This window comes from Ovis aries, chromosome 10, assembly GCF_016772045.2.
Source record: "Ovis aries strain OAR_USU_Benz2616 breed Rambouillet chromosome 10, ARS-UI_Ramb_v3.0, whole genome shotgun sequence".
NCBI lineage: Eukaryota > Metazoa > Chordata > Mammalia > Artiodactyla > Bovidae > Ovis > Ovis aries.
In genome coordinates this window covers 30,092,571-30,111,754 of record NC_056063.1, presented here as the reverse complement: position 1 = coordinate 30,111,754, position 19,184 = coordinate 30,092,571, and the positions used below count along the sequence as shown (strand labels likewise).

The following is a 19,184-nucleotide window of genomic DNA, read 5'->3' as shown; positions in this document are numbered from 1 at the left end:
TCTGAGGCCTGCAAACTGTAGCAAGTTGAGCCATTTTTTTGAGATTCTGCTTCATTATTTATAGAAAAGTGATGCTACAGAAAATTTCTGACCATTTACACTGGGTAGGTACTTTCTCCATTATCACCAGGCACTATTTGGGGATAGAAGAAAAAGTTTTTTCATTCATACTTTAAAAGATCTTTGTTTTTATGAGTTTCTTGATTGTACACAGAGCACTGTGTTCACCTCTCAATGGGTAAATGTATACCCACTGAATGTATGTTACCATGCATTAAGAGAACATAAGAAAAACCATGAAAACCCATAGATTACATATAAATGTAAGGTTCCAGATGGCAAGACTTAAGATATTACCAAGTGGTAAAATGTTTAACTACCTGGAGAATGGTTAAGATCCTTATGAAAGAAAGTGAAAGTGTTAGCCGCTTAGTCATGTTCAACTCTTTGGGACCCCATGGACCGTAGCCCACCAGGCTCCACTATCCATGGGATTCTCCAGACAATACTGGAGTGGGTTGCTTTATCCCACTTCTCCAGGGGATCTTCCTGACCTAGGGATTGAACCCAGGTCTCCTGCATTGCAGGCAGATTCTTCACCATCTGTGCCACAAGGAAGATTAAGAACACTTCATGCAAAAACTGATGTTTAAACACTACAAATGAGAAATTATAGTGTTTCCATGCATGAAACACTAACGAGCAAATTCAGTGTGAAAGTTATCACTACACAAATGAAGACATGTCACTTAGGGTAGAACGGCTGTCCTGAGTGCAGGCTTTACACTCTGATCAACTTCCTACGTGACCTTGTAAATTTACCCCGTGGGTGGCAGCAGGTAGATGAGGGAGGGGACTGCTGCACACTGGCGTGCAGTGTGGCTGTGTTACCCTCCCTAAGTACGCAGGCCTTCTCCCTACCCAACCCTCAACACAGCCTCAGTTTTGTCCTAAGTTTCACTATAGCATTGTTTAGTCCATGATAAAGCCCACCCATACCGGAACCAGTTAAAATATTTTTATGTATGTATCTTTTTATAATGGGACTCAGTATTACTAACAGTGAAGTGGTTTACACCTGACCGAGAACTTCCCTGGTGGTCCAGAGGTTAAGACGACTCTGTGTTTCCAACGTAGGGGGTGTAGGTTCGATCCTTGGTCAGGGAACTAGCTCCCACATGGTACACGGCCAGTCCAGAAGAGTATATGGAACACCTGACCGTTTTTTCCAAATCCTCTGATACACAGAGTTTTAAAAGACACACACCACTTTCAGGAGAGAAAGGCTGGAAGAATAACCATACGAGTTTGTTTTTCTGGGTGGTAGACGGGTTATATTTAACTCTATAGTTCAAAAAATTTCTAATCAGTATATGCTACTTTTTTTTTTATCAGGGTGGGCATCATTCTCATTTACAAAAGCAACAGCACATGTAGGAAACAGCAAAGAAGTTGGATTTTCACAGTCTATGTCATGCTGCCCCCATCCCACTTTTAAATTAGTGACGAAACTGTTTAGAAATGACACCGTAAGATGAACTTTATTTTAAAGCTCATAAGAGGCTTCACAATATCAGTTACAAACAGAATCAGTGTTTCTTCCATGGTACACCTTCACATGACAACGCACTGGATGACGAGAGAGATATTTGAAAGATTTTGTTCTGCATGCTGCTAACACATTTCACTAGCTTTTGCTTTTAGTCAATGGATTTTTAATAGAATTAATACCAAAGCAAAAGTCATATTCTATTGGACAGAATTAATTTTAGAAAGCCCTTATGAGATCAGACTTAGTCTTGTTCATGAACACCCACACCCACACACATGCTGCAATGGAGAGCAGAATGCAAGAAAACTGCCTTGGCAGGGACAGATGCTCTAAAGAGCGTAACCACAGCCCTCTTGAGCAAGCAGTACACTTCATTTTCTCCAAAGACAAAAGTCAATTTCATCCTCAGTGATGCAAATGGCAATACTGCACAGAAGCTTAGTATGAATTCACAATTCCACAGGAATCTGAAAGTGACCAAGGCAATTTTCCCTTTTAGGATCATAAAGACTACAGACTTAAGCAGCTTCTTTTTCCATATAATACACAAAATTTCCAAACATCCTTAAAAAAGAAAATATAAATAGTCTCAGTATGTCATGTAGAATCACATACTATGGCAAAAATATTTTATTAATTGAAGGACAAAATCAGTTTCACGTCATCTAGTCCAAGTCCATATTAATGGAACTCTTCTCGTTAGGGTAACATTCTCCATTCTGATGTGGAGGTTCAGCACTGAAATTGTTTTTGCCGTCTAAGTCCTCTTCCTTTTTATCAGTACTTGGGCCATTTGGAGTTCTTTCCAGTTTGGGCGATTCGATTTTTGGTTTGGGTTGTGTTACGACAGGTTCACAAGTGTTATTCAACTCCTAAGAAAGGAAAACAAAACTAATAATCAGACTAACTCCAATATGTTTTCAATTACTTTCCTACACACTTAAACCAGTATTTTTCAACCAACTCCAATCATACATAGCTCAAAGAATTCTACTTGCTCAGTACATTTGCCTAAAACTATAGCTTGACGCCTGATCTAGATATGTAAATATTCATCTACAAAGTGTCAGGGACTTGCTAACTATTCAGTTTATTATTAACCCATTTACTCCTCATAGCAATTATTAAAAGGTATCATCTCCTAGAGAGGAGAGGTTAAGTAACAACCTTAGGAACAGAAAAAGTAGTGAGCAAAGAGCTGGAATTCAAGCTTATAGCCCATGACCTCAAAGGCTCATGTTAACCTTCTCTGTGTTTGAGCATTCTTCCAGACAGAGCACCTTCCTTGGTTTTCTTACCAACTTCCTTCAAGCCTCAGGAACTCGGCAAGACGTTCCCTGATAAAACACCAACCTGGGACTCTCCCTATCGCCAAGTTTCCTAGTCCCTTCTGACTATTTTTCCCCCTTGGCATTTAACACAATCTGACACCCTTCCACACTTGTTTACTGTCAAGTCTTCACTGCGGAGGCCCCTGGCAGGCGACCCCCACAGGAGTGGGGACTTTCCTTGTACACTGACAGTTTACCTCCTAGAACAATAGCTGGGCACATGGTAGAAGCTCAACAAATGTATTTGTTGAACTAAATGAATAAATGAAGAAATAGAAATTGGACGAAATTTACAAGGCCTTCCCACATTTTGTAATATCAGTAACGAGCCATTAAGAAATCTAATCTTGGGATGAGGTAAAAAGATTCAAGGAAAAATGGCTATTCTCAAGGTTCAAATCGCTGCAACCAGAATCCCTAAGAAACCACAGCAGTAAACACTGGACAGTGACACTCACCTTTATTTTTGCTCTAATTTCCTGAGCACGCACAACAGGATCTTGATCAAGACTCTTTTTAGCCTGGGCATTCATGACATTATTCATCCACTCCATCACTTCATTAACAGACTTCTCAACCTTTTTCATCTCAGACTCATCAATATGGTTGTATTTCTCATCCTAAATGGAAAAACATGGCCATTCTGTAGAATCTAGTATTTCAGAGTAACTAACATCTAACTGCACCCAATTTTCCATGAAGTTCCAATCTATTAATAACTTCTCGTCTCACACACCAAAACCTAATTTCTGATTTAAGACCATGTGTTCACAATGAAGACTCCTCCACTTAAGCAGCAGCTTGTAAATCCAGGCAGGGTTCATGTCCTCACTGTGTACAGAGACTTACATTATTTCTAAAGTCAGCTGCTATCTTGGCATAGTGCTGCAGCCTCTGTCCTAGTTCTTCAAATATTTTCGGCCTTTCTTCAGCTTCTTGAAACCGAACTTTAATTGGAGTGCCGATTTTCTAAAACCAAACGCGATAAATTAGTATTCGCAGCAATTACATTTTAGAAGTCTACAGTCTGAAACACAAGTACCACTTTCCAGGGGAGAGAAGGGCCTACCGTTAGTTCTTCCAGCTTGTCCACATACGCCTGCTTAGCCTGGTCCTCCCCTTCCTCATAGAGCCAGTTCTCAGTCTCTGTGAGCAGCCTCAAAAACTTCTGATGATCCTAGATACAGAACACAAAAACCAGGATTACTGGCTACCTTACTTTAAAAACTTTCATGACAAAACAGCATCCTCAGAAGTGGTCAGTATCAAGCTCATCTTATTTCCAGGATGGCAAACCTGATTACCTGGATTCTCTTCACTGAAAAACATCAAGGTGCAAAAACATGCCACACCTTGGCTCCAGACAGTATTTTACACAGGGGAGGGCGTTAGTCTTAGGCCAGTTTCTCTTCACATAAGGATGTTTGAAAAGTTGTGGTAAACTGCTCTTATGGACTTGAATTTTAGAAGTTCAACTTTGCACAATTTGTACATTAAAATGTCGTCACAGAAGAGCAGTTTTCTTCCTGTTCTCCGAAACAATTAGGTTTTGATTAGTAACTTCCTGCTCACTTCCACAATCACCAAATACTGAAAGGGAACCTAAGCCAAGTTGATAGTTCAATCACTGCACACAACCGTCATTCCTAATCAACTCAGAAAGTATGTGGTTATACTCTATCTTTAGGTTCAGTATCTACTCTGGATTTCTATAACTAGCCCAATTTTTCTCCCAGGCCCATCTTCCACAGACATGCTTCTGCTCTGGGATTTATGGTCCCTGACAAACTCTGGAATGACTGGATGAGCAAGTCTTAAGGGAAAAAGCAATGACGGAGCAACCAAGGCGCTGAGGTCTTTGAAAGCAAGGATTGTCTCCTGTTTATGCTTCTACCCCCCCCAATAATTGTGATGGTGCAGACTATGAACAAAAGTGCTGATAGGTTCTTTCTTCAATGGTAAAGAATAAAGTCACTAGGATAATCTAGTATCAAACTGCACACTGCTAGTTAGCCTCTCTCTCCATGACTCTGTTTACACAATTTCTGTATCAAGTTGTCTGTCTTCAAAAAACTCAAGTTACACAATCTAGTAGAGGTTTAAATGTCAAATTTGGTATTAAGTACTTCAAAGTGAGATTATCTGAATAAAAACTCAGCCCTCAACACACCTGTTCGCATATAAACTTTTCGTACGGTCCACACAGCTTGTCTCTGAACTCGTACACATACTCCTCCACCGCATTCTTAGCGTCGTTTCTCTCCTTTTCCAATTTATCCTGCATTATCATCTTACCCTGTCCAGAAACAGAAAAGGTTAATTCAAGTCTTCTGCTAAATGCAACTGAATTTTAACTATTTAGATCCTGGAGTTAACAAAGTCAACAATTATACTGCACCCCTCCCCCCAAAATCAGTTTTAACAGTTCTAATTTATACCTCACAAGACTCTTCCAACGATTCCTACAAAGTTCTTCATCTTATAAATGCACAGAATGAGGGGTTTTTTGTTTTTAACATTATATAATAAATTGTATAGGGCTTCCCAGGTGGCACTAGTGGCAAAGAATCCACCTGCCAATGCAGGAGATGCAGGCGATGCAGGTTTGATCCCTGGGTCGGGAGGATCGCCTGGACCAGGAAGTGGCAACCCACTCCAGTATTCTCGCCTGGGAAATCCCATGGACAGAGAAACCTGGCAGGCTACAGGCCATGGGGCTACAAAGAGTTGGACACAACTGAGCACAATAAATTATGTAACTTTCACAATTCAGATTAACAGTAAGGGAACAAAAATTATCTACTGTTCTTATGCAATTTTGTCTGTTTTATGTAGTTATATGGTTGTCTCCTACCGGGATTAATACTGACCAATGTGTAACGGCCACACAGTTTTGCCACCACACTACTGATGCTAGTGGTAAAGAGCCTGCCTGCCAATGTAGGAGACACAAGGGATGCAGGTTCGACCCCTTGGTCAAAAAGATCCCCTAGAGAAGGAAATGGCAACCCACTCCAGTATTCTTGCCTGGAAAATTCCATGGACAGAGGAGCGTGGCGGGCTACAGTCCATGAGGTCAGAGAGTCAGACACGACTGAAGCTACTTAGCATGCACAAACAAACATATTATTTATCAAACAGAGAAAGGGATTTATTATTACATTTCTAAACACAATGGTCCCATCTCAGTAAAGGAAAACAGAGTCTCAATCATTTCACCTATCCAAACTACAGAGAAGCACAATGTATTTTAACAGAACTATTTAGTGTGGCCTGACATACCAATGGTATTGTGCTCTGTGCTAGAAGATATCAGCACTCAATTGCTTCACAAGAACCTGGGCAATCAATTTTACACCAAGCAGAATGATCTATGGTATAGATTTCTTTAATGAAGTTGCAAAAATATTAGGAAAAAAAAAAAACTTGCTAAAAATATTTAACTAAAAACCATAACTTTTTGGCTTCATTCTGCCCCTAAAAGTTGTATAAAACTTATGAAATGTTAAGAATTATAGCCATTTACCTAACAGGGCCAAACAAATAAATATATTCCAAAATAAAAATATTTAAGTGAAGTAATTACCTCTGTTTCAATATACATGTTCAGAAGGTCTTTCCCTAACTGCCAGACCAAGTTGGCTTCAATAGGCAACTCAACATTCACCACCTTTATTTTGGGTTTTTTAGCTTCTGGAGGTTGGTCAACTTTCTTCTCATTAGCCTTGGGAAGAGGGGTTAAAAAAAAAAAAGAAAAATTCTTAAATAGTTCTTGAATAACAGAAATATCCCTATCATACTTACTGAAGACTCAGGTAAAAGTGAAATCCCTAAAATCATAAAGCTGGAAGAATGTGCAAAATCATCTAACTCCTACCCACCCACCCATTTTAAATCAGGGCTGCAATTACACTTATACCTGCTGTACTTCCCCTTCAAGAATTCACCAGAACATTTTTCATCTCAAATTTAATCTTTCTGGCTAAAGCATTTCTTCACAGGTCCTTAACTTTCTAATCCCTTTAAGCGATGTTTGTGACTTGGCAAAGTCAAAAATACTACTAAACTACCACTTCTTTAAAGTACAGTCTATAACAGTAACCACAGAGAAGACTGAGCAGCTGCTAAGCATGTTAGGATCAACTCTACTCCTGTAACATATATTGAGTCCCTAAACTCCAGCTACAGCCATCAGTACCCTGATGAGTGCCTTTTAAAATTCCCTGAATTTGGACATTATATACACACATATATATGTGTGTGTATACATCCCTCTCCTTATTCCTATTATCTGCCTTTGAGCTGTACCACTTCTCATAAGCAACTCTGCAAGGTCAAAAAAACGTTTAGTCTTACAACAGTAAATGGAATGATGCAGCAAATGCTACTTTTACTGTTAAGTTTTTCCAAAGTATGTAAATACAGGGCTAAAGAAGTAAGTATCTCCTATGGCCTTTAATTTTCCAAGATGTTCTTAGCATTTTCATTTCTGCAGAACCTTGTGTTCTTCTAGACACAAATGACAAAGAGCACAACTTTAGCAAACTCAGCTGTAGAACAGATGAGGAGAAACCAAGGGGCATCTGACATGCACCCTGACTGTCTGCGATGGTAAAACAGCAACAGACGAGCCCGCGAGGCTCAACAGGAACTGACGCTGGGTAAGCTGGGGGAGTCACGGAGGATGCTAAAATTTCAGACTCTATAAAAGAAACTGGGACTTGAAAGAGGCTCAATGGCTTGACAATCACAAGGACAGAGCCTGTTTTCCAGGCTTCTGTTTCTGCGCTCCTGAGAGATCACTTGTCTGTGGAGTGCTGAGAGCTGGGTCACGAGGTGGATCCTGTCAGTCAGCCTGCCGCATCCCCGTCTCTCCCCTCCAGTGAGCATGAGAACTCCCCCACCACCCCCACAATATACTGTGCACGCTCCGGGGCTCACAGAACACAAGAAAGAAAAGTGACGCCTGCACCCGGCAAAAACACAGGAGTGCAACAGATACTGAGAATCAAACGGATGACAGCACAGGTATGGAGGCTAAGCTGGGATAAGACTAGCAGTGCAACATTACACCAACTGCTGACAAAACCCACGTACCACAAAATGGCACCCAACACGGCACGGACTAGGGACACTCCAAGGGCGTCTGCGATAACGTCCCAAACGGTCTGGCACTAACGGTCCCACTTACAGCTAGGAACATGAGATGCCACCCAGGGTCGTGTTCTGACAGGTATGGAGACCACTGGCAGGAGCCAGTCAATGCTCAGCACTAGGTGAAGGGGAGGAACACTGAAGTTAAGGAGCCATCGCTGCCAGACCATCCACACCCAACTCTTCAAGAGGAGGCAGCAGCTTCTTTCAGAAATCAGAATCAGGACCCCCGAGGGGATCAGTCAGGGTGTGGGAGCTTAAAACCAGATACTTTTAACGTGTATTTGGACCCCAATGGACCATTCGGTAATTCATTTGAAGGTAAAGAATTCTATCCTCAGAATGAGAGAAAACCAAACTTCTAATCAAAGAATAATTTACATGCAACCCGCACAAAGAAGGAAGTTCTGCAAAGCACAGATCTGGAATAACAATGGAAACTTATTACCAGATCGTTGTAATCAGTTTATATAAATTTGACAGGCAGTTTGAGAGGAGAAAAAAGGTTTACTAGACTCCTATAGCCCATGTATTTATCATCGGATGACTTCGAGTGAAAACTCGTCACACTGCACTGGGATGTGTCTCTTTTGGATGCTGGCATTTGCAGGCACCTGTAGCACTACAGAAGACAACAAAAGCTACGCATTCGCCCCTGGTTGCCTGGAGTGGCAGTTATTCAAGAGAAGCTTTCAGGTCCAAAAAGTAGAATAGTTCAGCTGGAGTACCCCTCACAGGTTTCAGTTGAAAAACATAGAAATTTAATAGGAGAGAAAAAATCCTACATAGAATAAGGTAACTTGGTGCTTGCTCTTGAAACTGCAGATTGAATGATATCATTAATGATCACATGTCGCAACATTGTCTAATGGAATGAACTAGAAGAGTCACTCACTTTGTCAGCATCTGGGATTTTGTTTTCTTCTGAGGTAAGTTCAGGTGAAGGGGGAGACTGTGAGGTTTGATGACCATCAGTTTGTACCTGGGGCTGTGTTCCAGCTTCATTGTTGTCTTGCTGGATATTTTTCTGAAATGAAAGCCCAGGCACAAAGGATGTAGAAAGCAGGTGTACTTGTATAAATTGAAAAGATTATAGGGCACCAAAGACAGTACACTCAATTTCCGAAGTCTTAATAGGTGGGGGGAAAAGATACTGGATAAAAGCATAACGAACAAGTATTTGAAAACTTCTTAGATATTGTAAACCTGTAAGAAATTCTTTGAACGATAACAGTTAATATAATAGTTAAATAACACAAGTAGTAGGCATTTTGACTGATGTGATGACAAGAACTCTCCTTCAAGAAGCTCCCCTCTAGCACTGCACAGATAATAATTCTCAAAAGCAAGTAGGTTTACTCCAGGCCTCTCTCCCAAAAATAAGCTCCCCAAACCTAACTTCACCAGCGGCCATCACACATCTCAACGTATCTGCATGTCAGTGGACTGAGGAGTTACATAAAATAGCCAACAATCCATCATCTGGGGCTCATCACTCCAGTTTAGAGATGCAAGACCCTCTCTGTCTCCGCTCTCTTTCCGTGACCCAACAGTCTACACCTCAAAAAATCCCAGGAAAAGAACAAATGCTGCATGTTAGTAGATGCCTCAATCCCCAGTAAATCAGAGCTTGTTATGATCTCATCCCATCTTAGGGAGAAGCCTGAAGCATTCTCACTTCAGTGACTGAAGTCTCTCATTAATTTTCTTCCAGAGCCTCAAGATCCTGAGGGAGACACTGAAGTACCGGAAGCAAGGCATTCCTGGTGTATATACATCTAAAAGGTACTAAGAGAGTAGATATAACAGGCATTAGAATAATGGTGTCTGTAGCCAGATGAGACAGCACTGGTATGTGGCACTGGCCATTTAATTCATTACACTGAAGTTTTTCCTGATGAGAACAAAGCTAAGGCTCAGATGCTCCTGTTCCTTAATGTTCTAGGAATGGTCACAGTGGTTAACAGTTCTCTGACCACAGGGACGTCACACTTGCTCATGGGAACTAAAACACTGTATCTGCCTACCTACCTCTTCATTTAAGCTACTTCTGGTTACTGTCTAAATGCAAACTGTAAGAGCTCATCTACTTTAAAGTTTCTTAGAATTCTTTGGTTGACCATGTAACACTAGCACTTAGGCTAACAGAAGTCTCAATTAACATCATGAACAATTAACAATTTTCTCAACTCTAGTTGGATACTCCACTTCCTTCCTCTCACAACCCAGAAAACCATTTAACTACAAGCAAGTTATAAAATACCAAAACTGATTTTTGCCATATGACTAAAAAACAAGCCAAACAAAACAAGTTTTAATATCTGGTATCTATTTCAATGAACAGTTTTTTAGTCTTTTATTTCTTAATCATCAGTCAGCATTTGACTTGTCTTATATGGCCTAGGTCTTAAAAAATATAATTCCAAGAAACTTTGCCCACTCTGAATCAAACTGTCACATGCTGGTTCAAATAAAGCTATTTAGAATTTAATCACAGATCACCAAACTCCAGGCTGTACATTACCATCATCTAGTTAATCGCTATTGTCATCATTAATGAAAATTTTAATTATCATGAAGAAAATCACACTTTAACCTTTTCCTACCCATCTCTTCGAGCTTAGAATTAAGTCAACTCTATATTCAATCTCAAAGGCTTACCTACAAACTTACCTCGGCATCTGGGTTTTCTGGTGGCCTCTGATTCTGGCAGTCCATGTCGGCTTCAAGAGAAGACACTTCATTCTCCTCGGCTGGGACCTTCTCCACCATAGACGCCGTAGAGATGGTGAAAATGCCGTGGGTATTGACTCGCACTTTGACTTTCACGCGAGATTTTTCTCCATCCTTCTGTGCTGAAACATTCTGAACAATGAAGCGGCCTACAGCAAAGAGAAATCGACAATTTCAGAACCAAATCTTCATCTATCATGCAGACAAAGGCTAAGAAAGATTGCAATTCCAAAATTCCATTTTCTCTACCAACTGAGTTAAGACTTCAGTCCTTTAGTGTATACCAGAAACATAACCTTTTAAAATAGACTCATAAGTATACAGTATACTTACAATACTTGGGATTAGTCTTATAATTCCATGAAACCTTCCAAGGCAAGGACACGCTCATGACTTTCTATTTAACACTTCTGACACAGACACTGTGTGAGACACAGACCAGCCATCCTCGCCTCCTCCTACCTCACTTTACAGGGGAGCACAACCTCAACATGAAAATCCTAAGTATACAGCACATGATATCGACCACTTGCCTCATTCTGATTCTGTAGGAACTTTAGGGTAAAGTGGTGACTCTGACCCAGACTCCCTGGGCTTGAATCCTGGCCCTGTGATGGCTATAAGTTACTTTATCTATGCTTCTATAGTTTGAGTTCATAAGGGTTTATGGTGAGCACTTACTATGGAACCAAGTGCTACGTGTTATCACCTCTACCAACAGTATTGTTACTACAAATACCACTGAAAAAAACCTAAGTATTTTGAACCTATTATGTGCAAAGCGCTACATGGGATTTAATAGTCTTGTATTTAAAGTCCTGTTTACACAAACACACAGAAAGTTAGATTTATTTACTAGGTTAGTGAAATAGGTTGGAATAGACCTTCATTAATTATCAAATTACTAGGTTCAGTAAGTAGCTGTCATAAGATCCAGTTAAAGAAACAGCATTAACCACAGGGTACTCAAGAAGACTCACAGGAGAGATATGTAAGATGGCTCTGTAAGTCTGTGCAGGCTTTTCAGTTCTGGTGACAAAATAAAAGAGCCAATGCCAGGCTAAAGAGCTTAGATTTTATCCTCCGCTGAATGGGGACTACAATCCAGCCTGTCAAAATTTTAGTATAGTCCATATTTAACGATTACTTAAACTATCTGTCAACAAATACAAGGAAAAATGACTAAAATATAAAATGCTCCTGTGTCAGAACATTTTCAGTTTTAAGGATTAAGAAAGAAAACACAACTGACCAGGTCAGACTCCTTCCAACAATTTCACTATGAAGCGGCGCTGGGCAAAGGTGAGTCCCGACAAGATCTAGCAATACTAGCATTTTACTTGGGAAAAGAGAAACAAGAAGATGCCTGCAGGTCTCCCACAGATTTTCAGTGTTACTTTGGGCCAAAAAAGATGGACAGTGTCAAACTTCTCAAGGAAAAATGTACCCAAAAAATATATAATTTTTTTTAAAAAAAGACAATACAAAGGTGCCTTTCGTTTCAACGGCTTCCAAGCCAGGTTTCAAACTGAAGTAATGTTCTGCAAGTAACATTTCACCCACAGGAAAGGTTAATACTAGAAGTAGGTGATAATCTTCAAGTACAGACTGTATCAGAAAAGGAGAAATATTCAAGTGTCCCTACACACACAGTCATTTCATCTCTTTAGGCCAGTTTAGTCATCAATAAAGAAGAGACTTCCCCATCTTCATTATTTCAAACTGAAACCGTCCTCACATCTTCAATTATGTTCCACTTCACGTTTTCACGGTATTCCACTCAACCCTGCTAAGAGCAGAGTGTTTAAGCTGGTACGCTAAGTCTTCAAAAGAATAAATACAATTAATTGCTTACCTATTTTTGCTTCTGGATATGGAACTCCTTGAGGATCAGAATACAAAGCTTCCAGCTCAAAAGGCCCACTTCTTAAGAACGTGAGAACTTTGGAGAAAGGAGCAGCGTGGTTTCTACTGAACACTTCATGGACACTAAGAGGAAAGCAAAGGTACTCAGTACTTCAAGGGTTCAAGCTCACTGTGCTACACAAACAGATCGCAATCCAAAAGCTTTATCAACCCCATCTCACCATTTACAACCCAAAATGAGAGAAGTATTTTGGTAAGTTTGATTGCTAAAAGATCTCAGTTAATCAAACACTCTACCATGAATGTCCATATGTTCATTTTTTTAATATATATTAAAACCAAGTATCTGAACATTATTTTCTCCTACTTACCCTTCAGCATCTTCTGAATCGTGGCTCCAGACCAGAGATATTGGGAAAGGAACTGCATCAGTGACAGAAAATTCTCTAACTTTAAATGCTGGGGAAAGGATTGCACACTTAAATAAGAAAAAGAAAAAGACAGTATCGTGAGCACATGAAAAATTTCACTCAGCTTCTAACATAAAGATCAATTCAAATAGGACGGGTAGGTTCAAATTCAAAACTTACAGTGTATATATATGCCTTATTCATAAACTATTTATCATCTAAACACTAGATATAAAGATAAATAATAGTGGCATTCACTAGATAAAAAGACAAATAATACAACAAATCCTCCAATACTGGAAGATCCTTGTGTCCCCACAGCCTTATTGATTTACTGAAAAGTAACTCCCTGGCGGTGTCTAACTGGGCACCGGACTCTGCCAGGATGAGACAGAGCACAAGTGGTTTGAGGAATGACTCCCAGAGGAGAGGCGAAGCCAGTACCTGCAGCGCACACCCTCTGGCCACTGCTTCATCCGCATTGAGCGTTGTGCTGACATCTTTCCCAAAGAATTTGGCGATTTTTTCTTTCACGGCTGGAATTCGTGTAGTGCCTCCAACTATCTCAACAGCACTCACATCCTCTACTTTGAGCTGAGTTTGTTCCATCAGCAAATAAAGGGGAACTTCTATCTTCTGCAGTAAGTCAGCACAGAGCTCTTCAAATTGTGCCCTTGGCAGTTAAGAGGAAAATGTTAAGAAAACTGATCTGAAGAATTATTTAAAAAGTAGGGCAGAATATTGGCCTCATCAACCCAACAAACTTTTTTCTTCTCAGACACCCTGAATTTCACATGGGCCAGGTTTAGCCATACCATAATTCATAACTTTTTCCCTGAAAAATATACAAAATCCAGATGCAGAAGGGAGAATGAAAAGAAAATTAGTAACTACAGAAGAAATCATTTTTATATTAAGATTTCCATTTTTAGTCCTTAATGTTTTATGTGATCCCATTTTCATTACTTTGAATATTTCCATTCACTTCAAAACATTTCTGTGAATGAAAACATTTTTCAATCACTGGCCCAGAAATAATACTAAAAAGACTTCACTGTGAGAACACTTAGCACAGATCTTCTTAAAAACCCTCTTTGCAGAAGCAACTCTAGTTCTAATGATGCTGATAGTCTTTCAGGTAGTACAGTCTCGAAATGTGGGCCAAGATTCAGAAGACCACAATCAGAACTGACACCCGGACCACAGTTTTAGTGAGAAGTTCCTTCTATTCAATTTGTCAGAATCTGAGACACACCTGTTCATCTTTCCGGAAACATCTTTGTCATTCATGAAGCACTCGATGTTCAGTGGTAGGTCTGTGCTGTTAGAGCTCATCAGCTTTTTCAATTTTTCACACTCCTGATACAGACGAAGGAGTGCTCGAATTTTGGATTTTGCATCCAACTTGTACTTAGTTTTAAATTCTGCACAAAAATGTTCCACTAACTTTGCATCAAAGTTTTTTCCTCCTAAGAAAGGATCAAAAGCTGTTCCCAGTACCTAATGTAGTTGAAACAACAAATAATCTGGTTATTTTCAATCATATTTGTAACCAGAAACTTAAACGTTGCTAACTCAATCAAAGACTAATAGGCTCAACATTTCTATTTAAACTACAACATGAAACCCGTCAATTAGGACATATGTCACTATAAAATCCAAATGAAATGCTACATCTCTATGATATTTTTAATTCTAATGATTACATAGAAGATAATCTTAGAAGTTTTTTCGTTCCTAAGCAAGAACAATTAAGAGTATTCTAAGACAACTGCATTGTCTTTATGGAGATCAACCTTAGGAACCAGTCTCTGTTAATAGCTTTATCCCAAACTCTTCATTACCCTAGAAGCTCAGTAGCTTAAAGTAACAACAATTGTCACACATGAATATCTGGGTCACTTAGTTCCAATTTATGACCTTACCTTCAATTTTCCCTTGTTAAAGGCACAGGCAGAGACTTGAAAAGCTGAATGCCCCATATCAACAAAAACCACTATTCGAGGCTTCTCATCCAGGCTTGGGAGATCCTGCTTATAAATCCCATAATTCAAAGCAACTAAAAGGAAATTAGTATGTTTCAATACTTTGGTTCACATTCTTTCAGTAATTTCATAGTTACCGATATAATTACACATGCAGGGAACCTGACTATACTTCAACCAATTAAAGGTGAACACATTTCTTTCATATCTGACTTCATACTTCATCCCTTCCTGATTTTAGAACAACGTTCCATCACTTTTAAATATATGAAGAGATGTGACAGAGAAGACATATGTGATACAAAAACAATGGCATGTAAACCACAAGAAACCACACACAGACAGTATCAGACTCATTACACAATACTTACATTTGAATCACAACCTGCTAGGAGACCGCTTATCCAAAAAAATTTAAGAATTTAATATATAACTATAGCAACTACGTTCCTACCAACTGGATTCAAGGCAAATAACTGATCTACCTTAAACAGTCTATGGCTTGCTTTTCCTGAATTTTGAAACCACTGTGGATACTCAAGAACACACCTTTATCAATACTTTAAGAATCCTTAAAATAGCTATTAAAAATATGCTAAACAAAGTCCTATTTGCTTTGCTTGAATACACCAGGGTGTAAGTGACTTTGGGTCCATCCTAACCACAATTAACTGACACAGGCGCTACTGAGTACTTTGCTCCCCATCGCCTCGTTCCTAGCAAAGCGCCTAGCAAATGGCGAGGCTTAAATCAACATCTGACGGAAGAGGAATGACCGCCTCCCAACTACCAACAATCAGGAAACATATGAGGGGAAAAAAAAAATTTCTGCTAAATCAACACTCAAGGTAGTTCTAGAACCCCATAATAAGGTTGTGGAAAACTTGTTTCTCAACTATAAAAACAACGTAAGGAAATAAAAAAACTAAACCCAACACAACTAATTCAAAAGATTAAAAAATACACACAAGTGTTTCCTAATGAAAACAGATTCACCCATTTGACAAGGTTCCAACTTCTGATTAAAACAAGCATCTGAAAGAAAGACTAGAACTTTTGCTTTCAAGTCTAAGTTTTTTAATAGGCGATATTTCTACATGGAAGTGTTTGATAACAGGACCACGTGTGTCTTTAGTTTCAATAGTATGTTAACTTTTACACAAAAACAGTTTTTTTCTTACCAGCTGTCATGTCATTCATGAGTCTTAAGCAGTTTAAGCCAACAATCTGTGCAGCATCTAAGACAGATCGCCTCTCAGCATCTGTGAAGAAAGAAGGGACCTGCAAACAAGAAGGGAAAAAATGTTAACTTAACCAGAAAACCAAAATACATACAAATCCCTCACAACCATCAGCGATCAATTCACAACAGTCCAGCTAAACAGGTGCCTAGCCATGTTATGAAACAGAAGAAGGACTTTAAGTTTCTGGCAAGTTCTTTAAGAAACAGTAACTACTTTTGAGAAGATTGTCCTAAAATTTTAAGTATCAGGTCTATTATAACCAAACTTTAACCTGAAATAAAAACTAATCAAGATATTCATACGATATATTACCAGTTCTTTAAATCTAACAAAGTTTTACATTTAAGTGGAAGAAATACTACTTCTAAAGCGGTCGTATTTCTACTAACATTTGGAAATTATTCTGCTAAGTCATCATTAAATGTAATTACACTATAGAGACTACAGGAATTTAAAGATAATACAAAGTTAATCCTAGCCACTGCCCTTTGGTTTGCTATTTGTTGGATTTAAGCATTAGTAGATGGGGTACCTTTTAATTCAGCAGACCTATTAAGATTACAAAAATGAAACTTTTTTTGTCAAAGCCTGTTGATTTTTTAAAGAGGAAGAACAAAAAGCAGCTCAAGGGATAGTTTCTAACGGTGCTGTCTTCTACCTAGATGAACTCTTTTGATCACTTTCTAGGACACCACTTTAACTAGCACATTCTTCCAGAAGAGCATCTAATAATACATTCACATAATCACTTAACTGGAAAGCACCTAAGAAAAAACTTGGTACAGGAGTTTTCACATTTTATCCCTAAGTATCTATAAATGCTTTGGAAAGACCACCAAGAGCAAAGGTGGGTCTCTGCTCACCTTTCCAATCAGAACCCTTCTTTCTGCAGTTTTCCATATGAGATTATTTAAAGGGAAGTGGGGGAGGAGGAAGGACCACTGACTTAAAACTTTAACTTTGTGCCAAGTCAACTTCAGTCATGTCCGACTCTGTGTGACACCATGGACTGTAGCCCGCCAACCTCCTCTGTCCATGGGATTCTCCAAGCAAGAATGTTGGAGTGGGTTGCCATGCCCTCCTCCAAGGGATCTTCCCGATCCAGGGATTGAACCCACATCTCTTACGTATCCTGCATTGGCTGGTGGGTTCTTTACCACTAGCGCCACCTGGGAAGCCCCTCTTTAACAGCATTTCTCCAAGATATTCCTTTAGTAGAACAAACTTCAGCCTTCCTGCCTCTCTTATCTCAGGATTCTCTCATATCCCAAGGTGCACGACCATAAAGGCTCCTGATGGGTCTGGGCAAGTCACCCCGCCAATAAAAGATGGTTCCTGTCCACTGCATATCCTCCTGAATAACAATCATCAACTGTCCATTGAAAGTAGTGAGTTTACCAATGCTAAAAACCTGGGTTCTGTCACTACTGGTTGGTTACATTCTTTTTTTTTTTAAGATATTTTTTATGTGGACTATTTTTATTTTAATAAAATATTCTATTTAACCCAACATATCCAAACTATTTCATATTCTTTATTTTATATTAACTCTTCAAAATCTGGTGTGTATTTTATGCATACAGCACATCTCGGTTTTGACTAGCTCCTTTTCAAGTGCTCAGAGGCCATGTGTGGCCACTGGCTACCATACTAGAGAATACAGATTCAGAATCCTGGTAATTTAAGGATACAAGAACCTTATTATTTAATCTTTATTATAATAAACTTCTGATTTTCACCATATGAAAATTCTAACTCAGAGGAATAAGTAAGTTACCGACTCAGGTCAAACGGTAAGTTCTCTTTTCAGAGTACATTACTCCATAATTTTTCCATTTATTGGACATCTTTAGTGACCATCAGGCATATCACCATTTGTGAAGTATATATTGGAAGACTTGATAAAATTTTGCTAGCAGTTCAAAAACATTTAAGGCATGAAATCTTTTTTGAGTGATGTAGACCATTTTTAAAGTCTTTATTGACTCTGTTACAGTACTGCTTCTGTTTTAGGTTTTGGCTTTCTGGCCTTTGGGCATGTAGGATCTTAGCTCACCAAACCTGCACCCCCTGCACTGGAAGGTGAAATCCCAACCACTGACTGCCAGGGAAGTCCCTAGTTAAAACTACTGCTCACCAAGAACTCACTGGTTCTCATGTGTGGGTGAAATCTCTCATGGACATATACAATTGTCTCTCAATACAGTAACTAACTTTAGAACATCCTCCAATTTGATCAGCCAATCTACATTTTCAAAAGGCCCAACAGGAGATTTTGATATGCACCACCACACAAAAAACTTTGCAACTTCTGGCTAAAGACAGCATTCAAACCTACTCTGCAATGCTGCTAAACACTGCAGTGATACAGTCCAGCAGAATTCTGATCTCTGGTAGGAGAACAGCTTTCACACATTTAATACTAAAAAGTAACATGAAGAAGGCAAATTAAAATAAAACACATTGCCTTGCTGAATTCTACTTACTGAAATAACACAATCTGTTACTGGCTTCTTGAGGTTGTTTTCAGCAGTTTCTTTTAACTTAGTCAACAGCATGGCTGTGATCTGCTCCACACTGAACAGATGTTCTTCATCCATGTACATCACCTGCGTTGAGGAAAGAAAATGCTCTCATTACCGCAGTCATTAAAGCTACATACTACTAATATTAACTTCCAAACATCATTACATATTCACTTCCAGAAAACCTTTATTGTTTTGACTGTTTAAAAGGAGGAAAGGGAAAAAGAAAGAGAAAAGTGGAGAGGAAAGCAAAGCAGAAGGAAAAAAGAAATACTCTTCCCCAGAGACGAAGAGGAGAAACGAAGCTGGGGCATGTTTTCCCCTACCCAAAGTACTAGATCAAGTACTATAGACAGCAGTGAAGTTCCAATCTCACTGAAGAGA

General features: G+C 39.2%; 1 protein-coding gene across 2 annotated transcripts in view; it reads right to left on the bottom strand.

The window, feature by feature from the left end:
• Positions 1-1,514: 1,514 nt before the first annotated feature.
• Positions 1,515-19,184, bottom strand: part of HSPH1 (heat shock protein family H (Hsp110) member 1) — a 23,337-nt gene continuing 5,667 nt past the window's right edge. Inside the window, exons 4-18 of one of the 2 annotated variants that reach the window (XM_015098141.4) lie at positions 18,762-18,884; positions 16,213-16,312; positions 14,972-15,105; positions 14,302-14,546; positions 13,491-13,719; positions 13,008-13,114; positions 12,626-12,759; positions 10,711-10,919; positions 8,933-9,064; positions 6,470-6,607; positions 5,054-5,179; positions 3,953-4,060; positions 3,733-3,852; positions 3,342-3,503; positions 1,515-2,424 (exon numbers count right to left, since the gene is read on the bottom strand). In XM_015098141.4, the coding sequence (XP_014953627.2) occupies positions 2,218-2,424; positions 3,342-3,503; positions 3,733-3,852; positions 3,953-4,060; positions 5,054-5,179; positions 6,470-6,607; positions 8,933-9,064; positions 10,711-10,919; positions 12,626-12,759; positions 13,008-13,114; positions 13,491-13,719; positions 14,302-14,546; positions 14,972-15,105; positions 16,213-16,312; positions 18,762-18,884 (2,274 nt within the window). In that variant the 3' untranslated portion in view covers positions 1,515-2,217. The remainder of the gene's footprint in view (positions 2,425-3,341; positions 3,504-3,732; positions 3,853-3,952; positions 4,061-5,053; positions 5,180-6,469; positions 6,608-8,932; positions 9,065-10,710; positions 10,920-12,625; positions 12,760-13,007; positions 13,115-13,490; positions 13,720-14,301; positions 14,547-14,971; positions 15,106-16,212; positions 16,313-18,761; positions 18,885-19,184) is intronic. The other variant, XM_015098142.4, reaches the window with a different exon arrangement.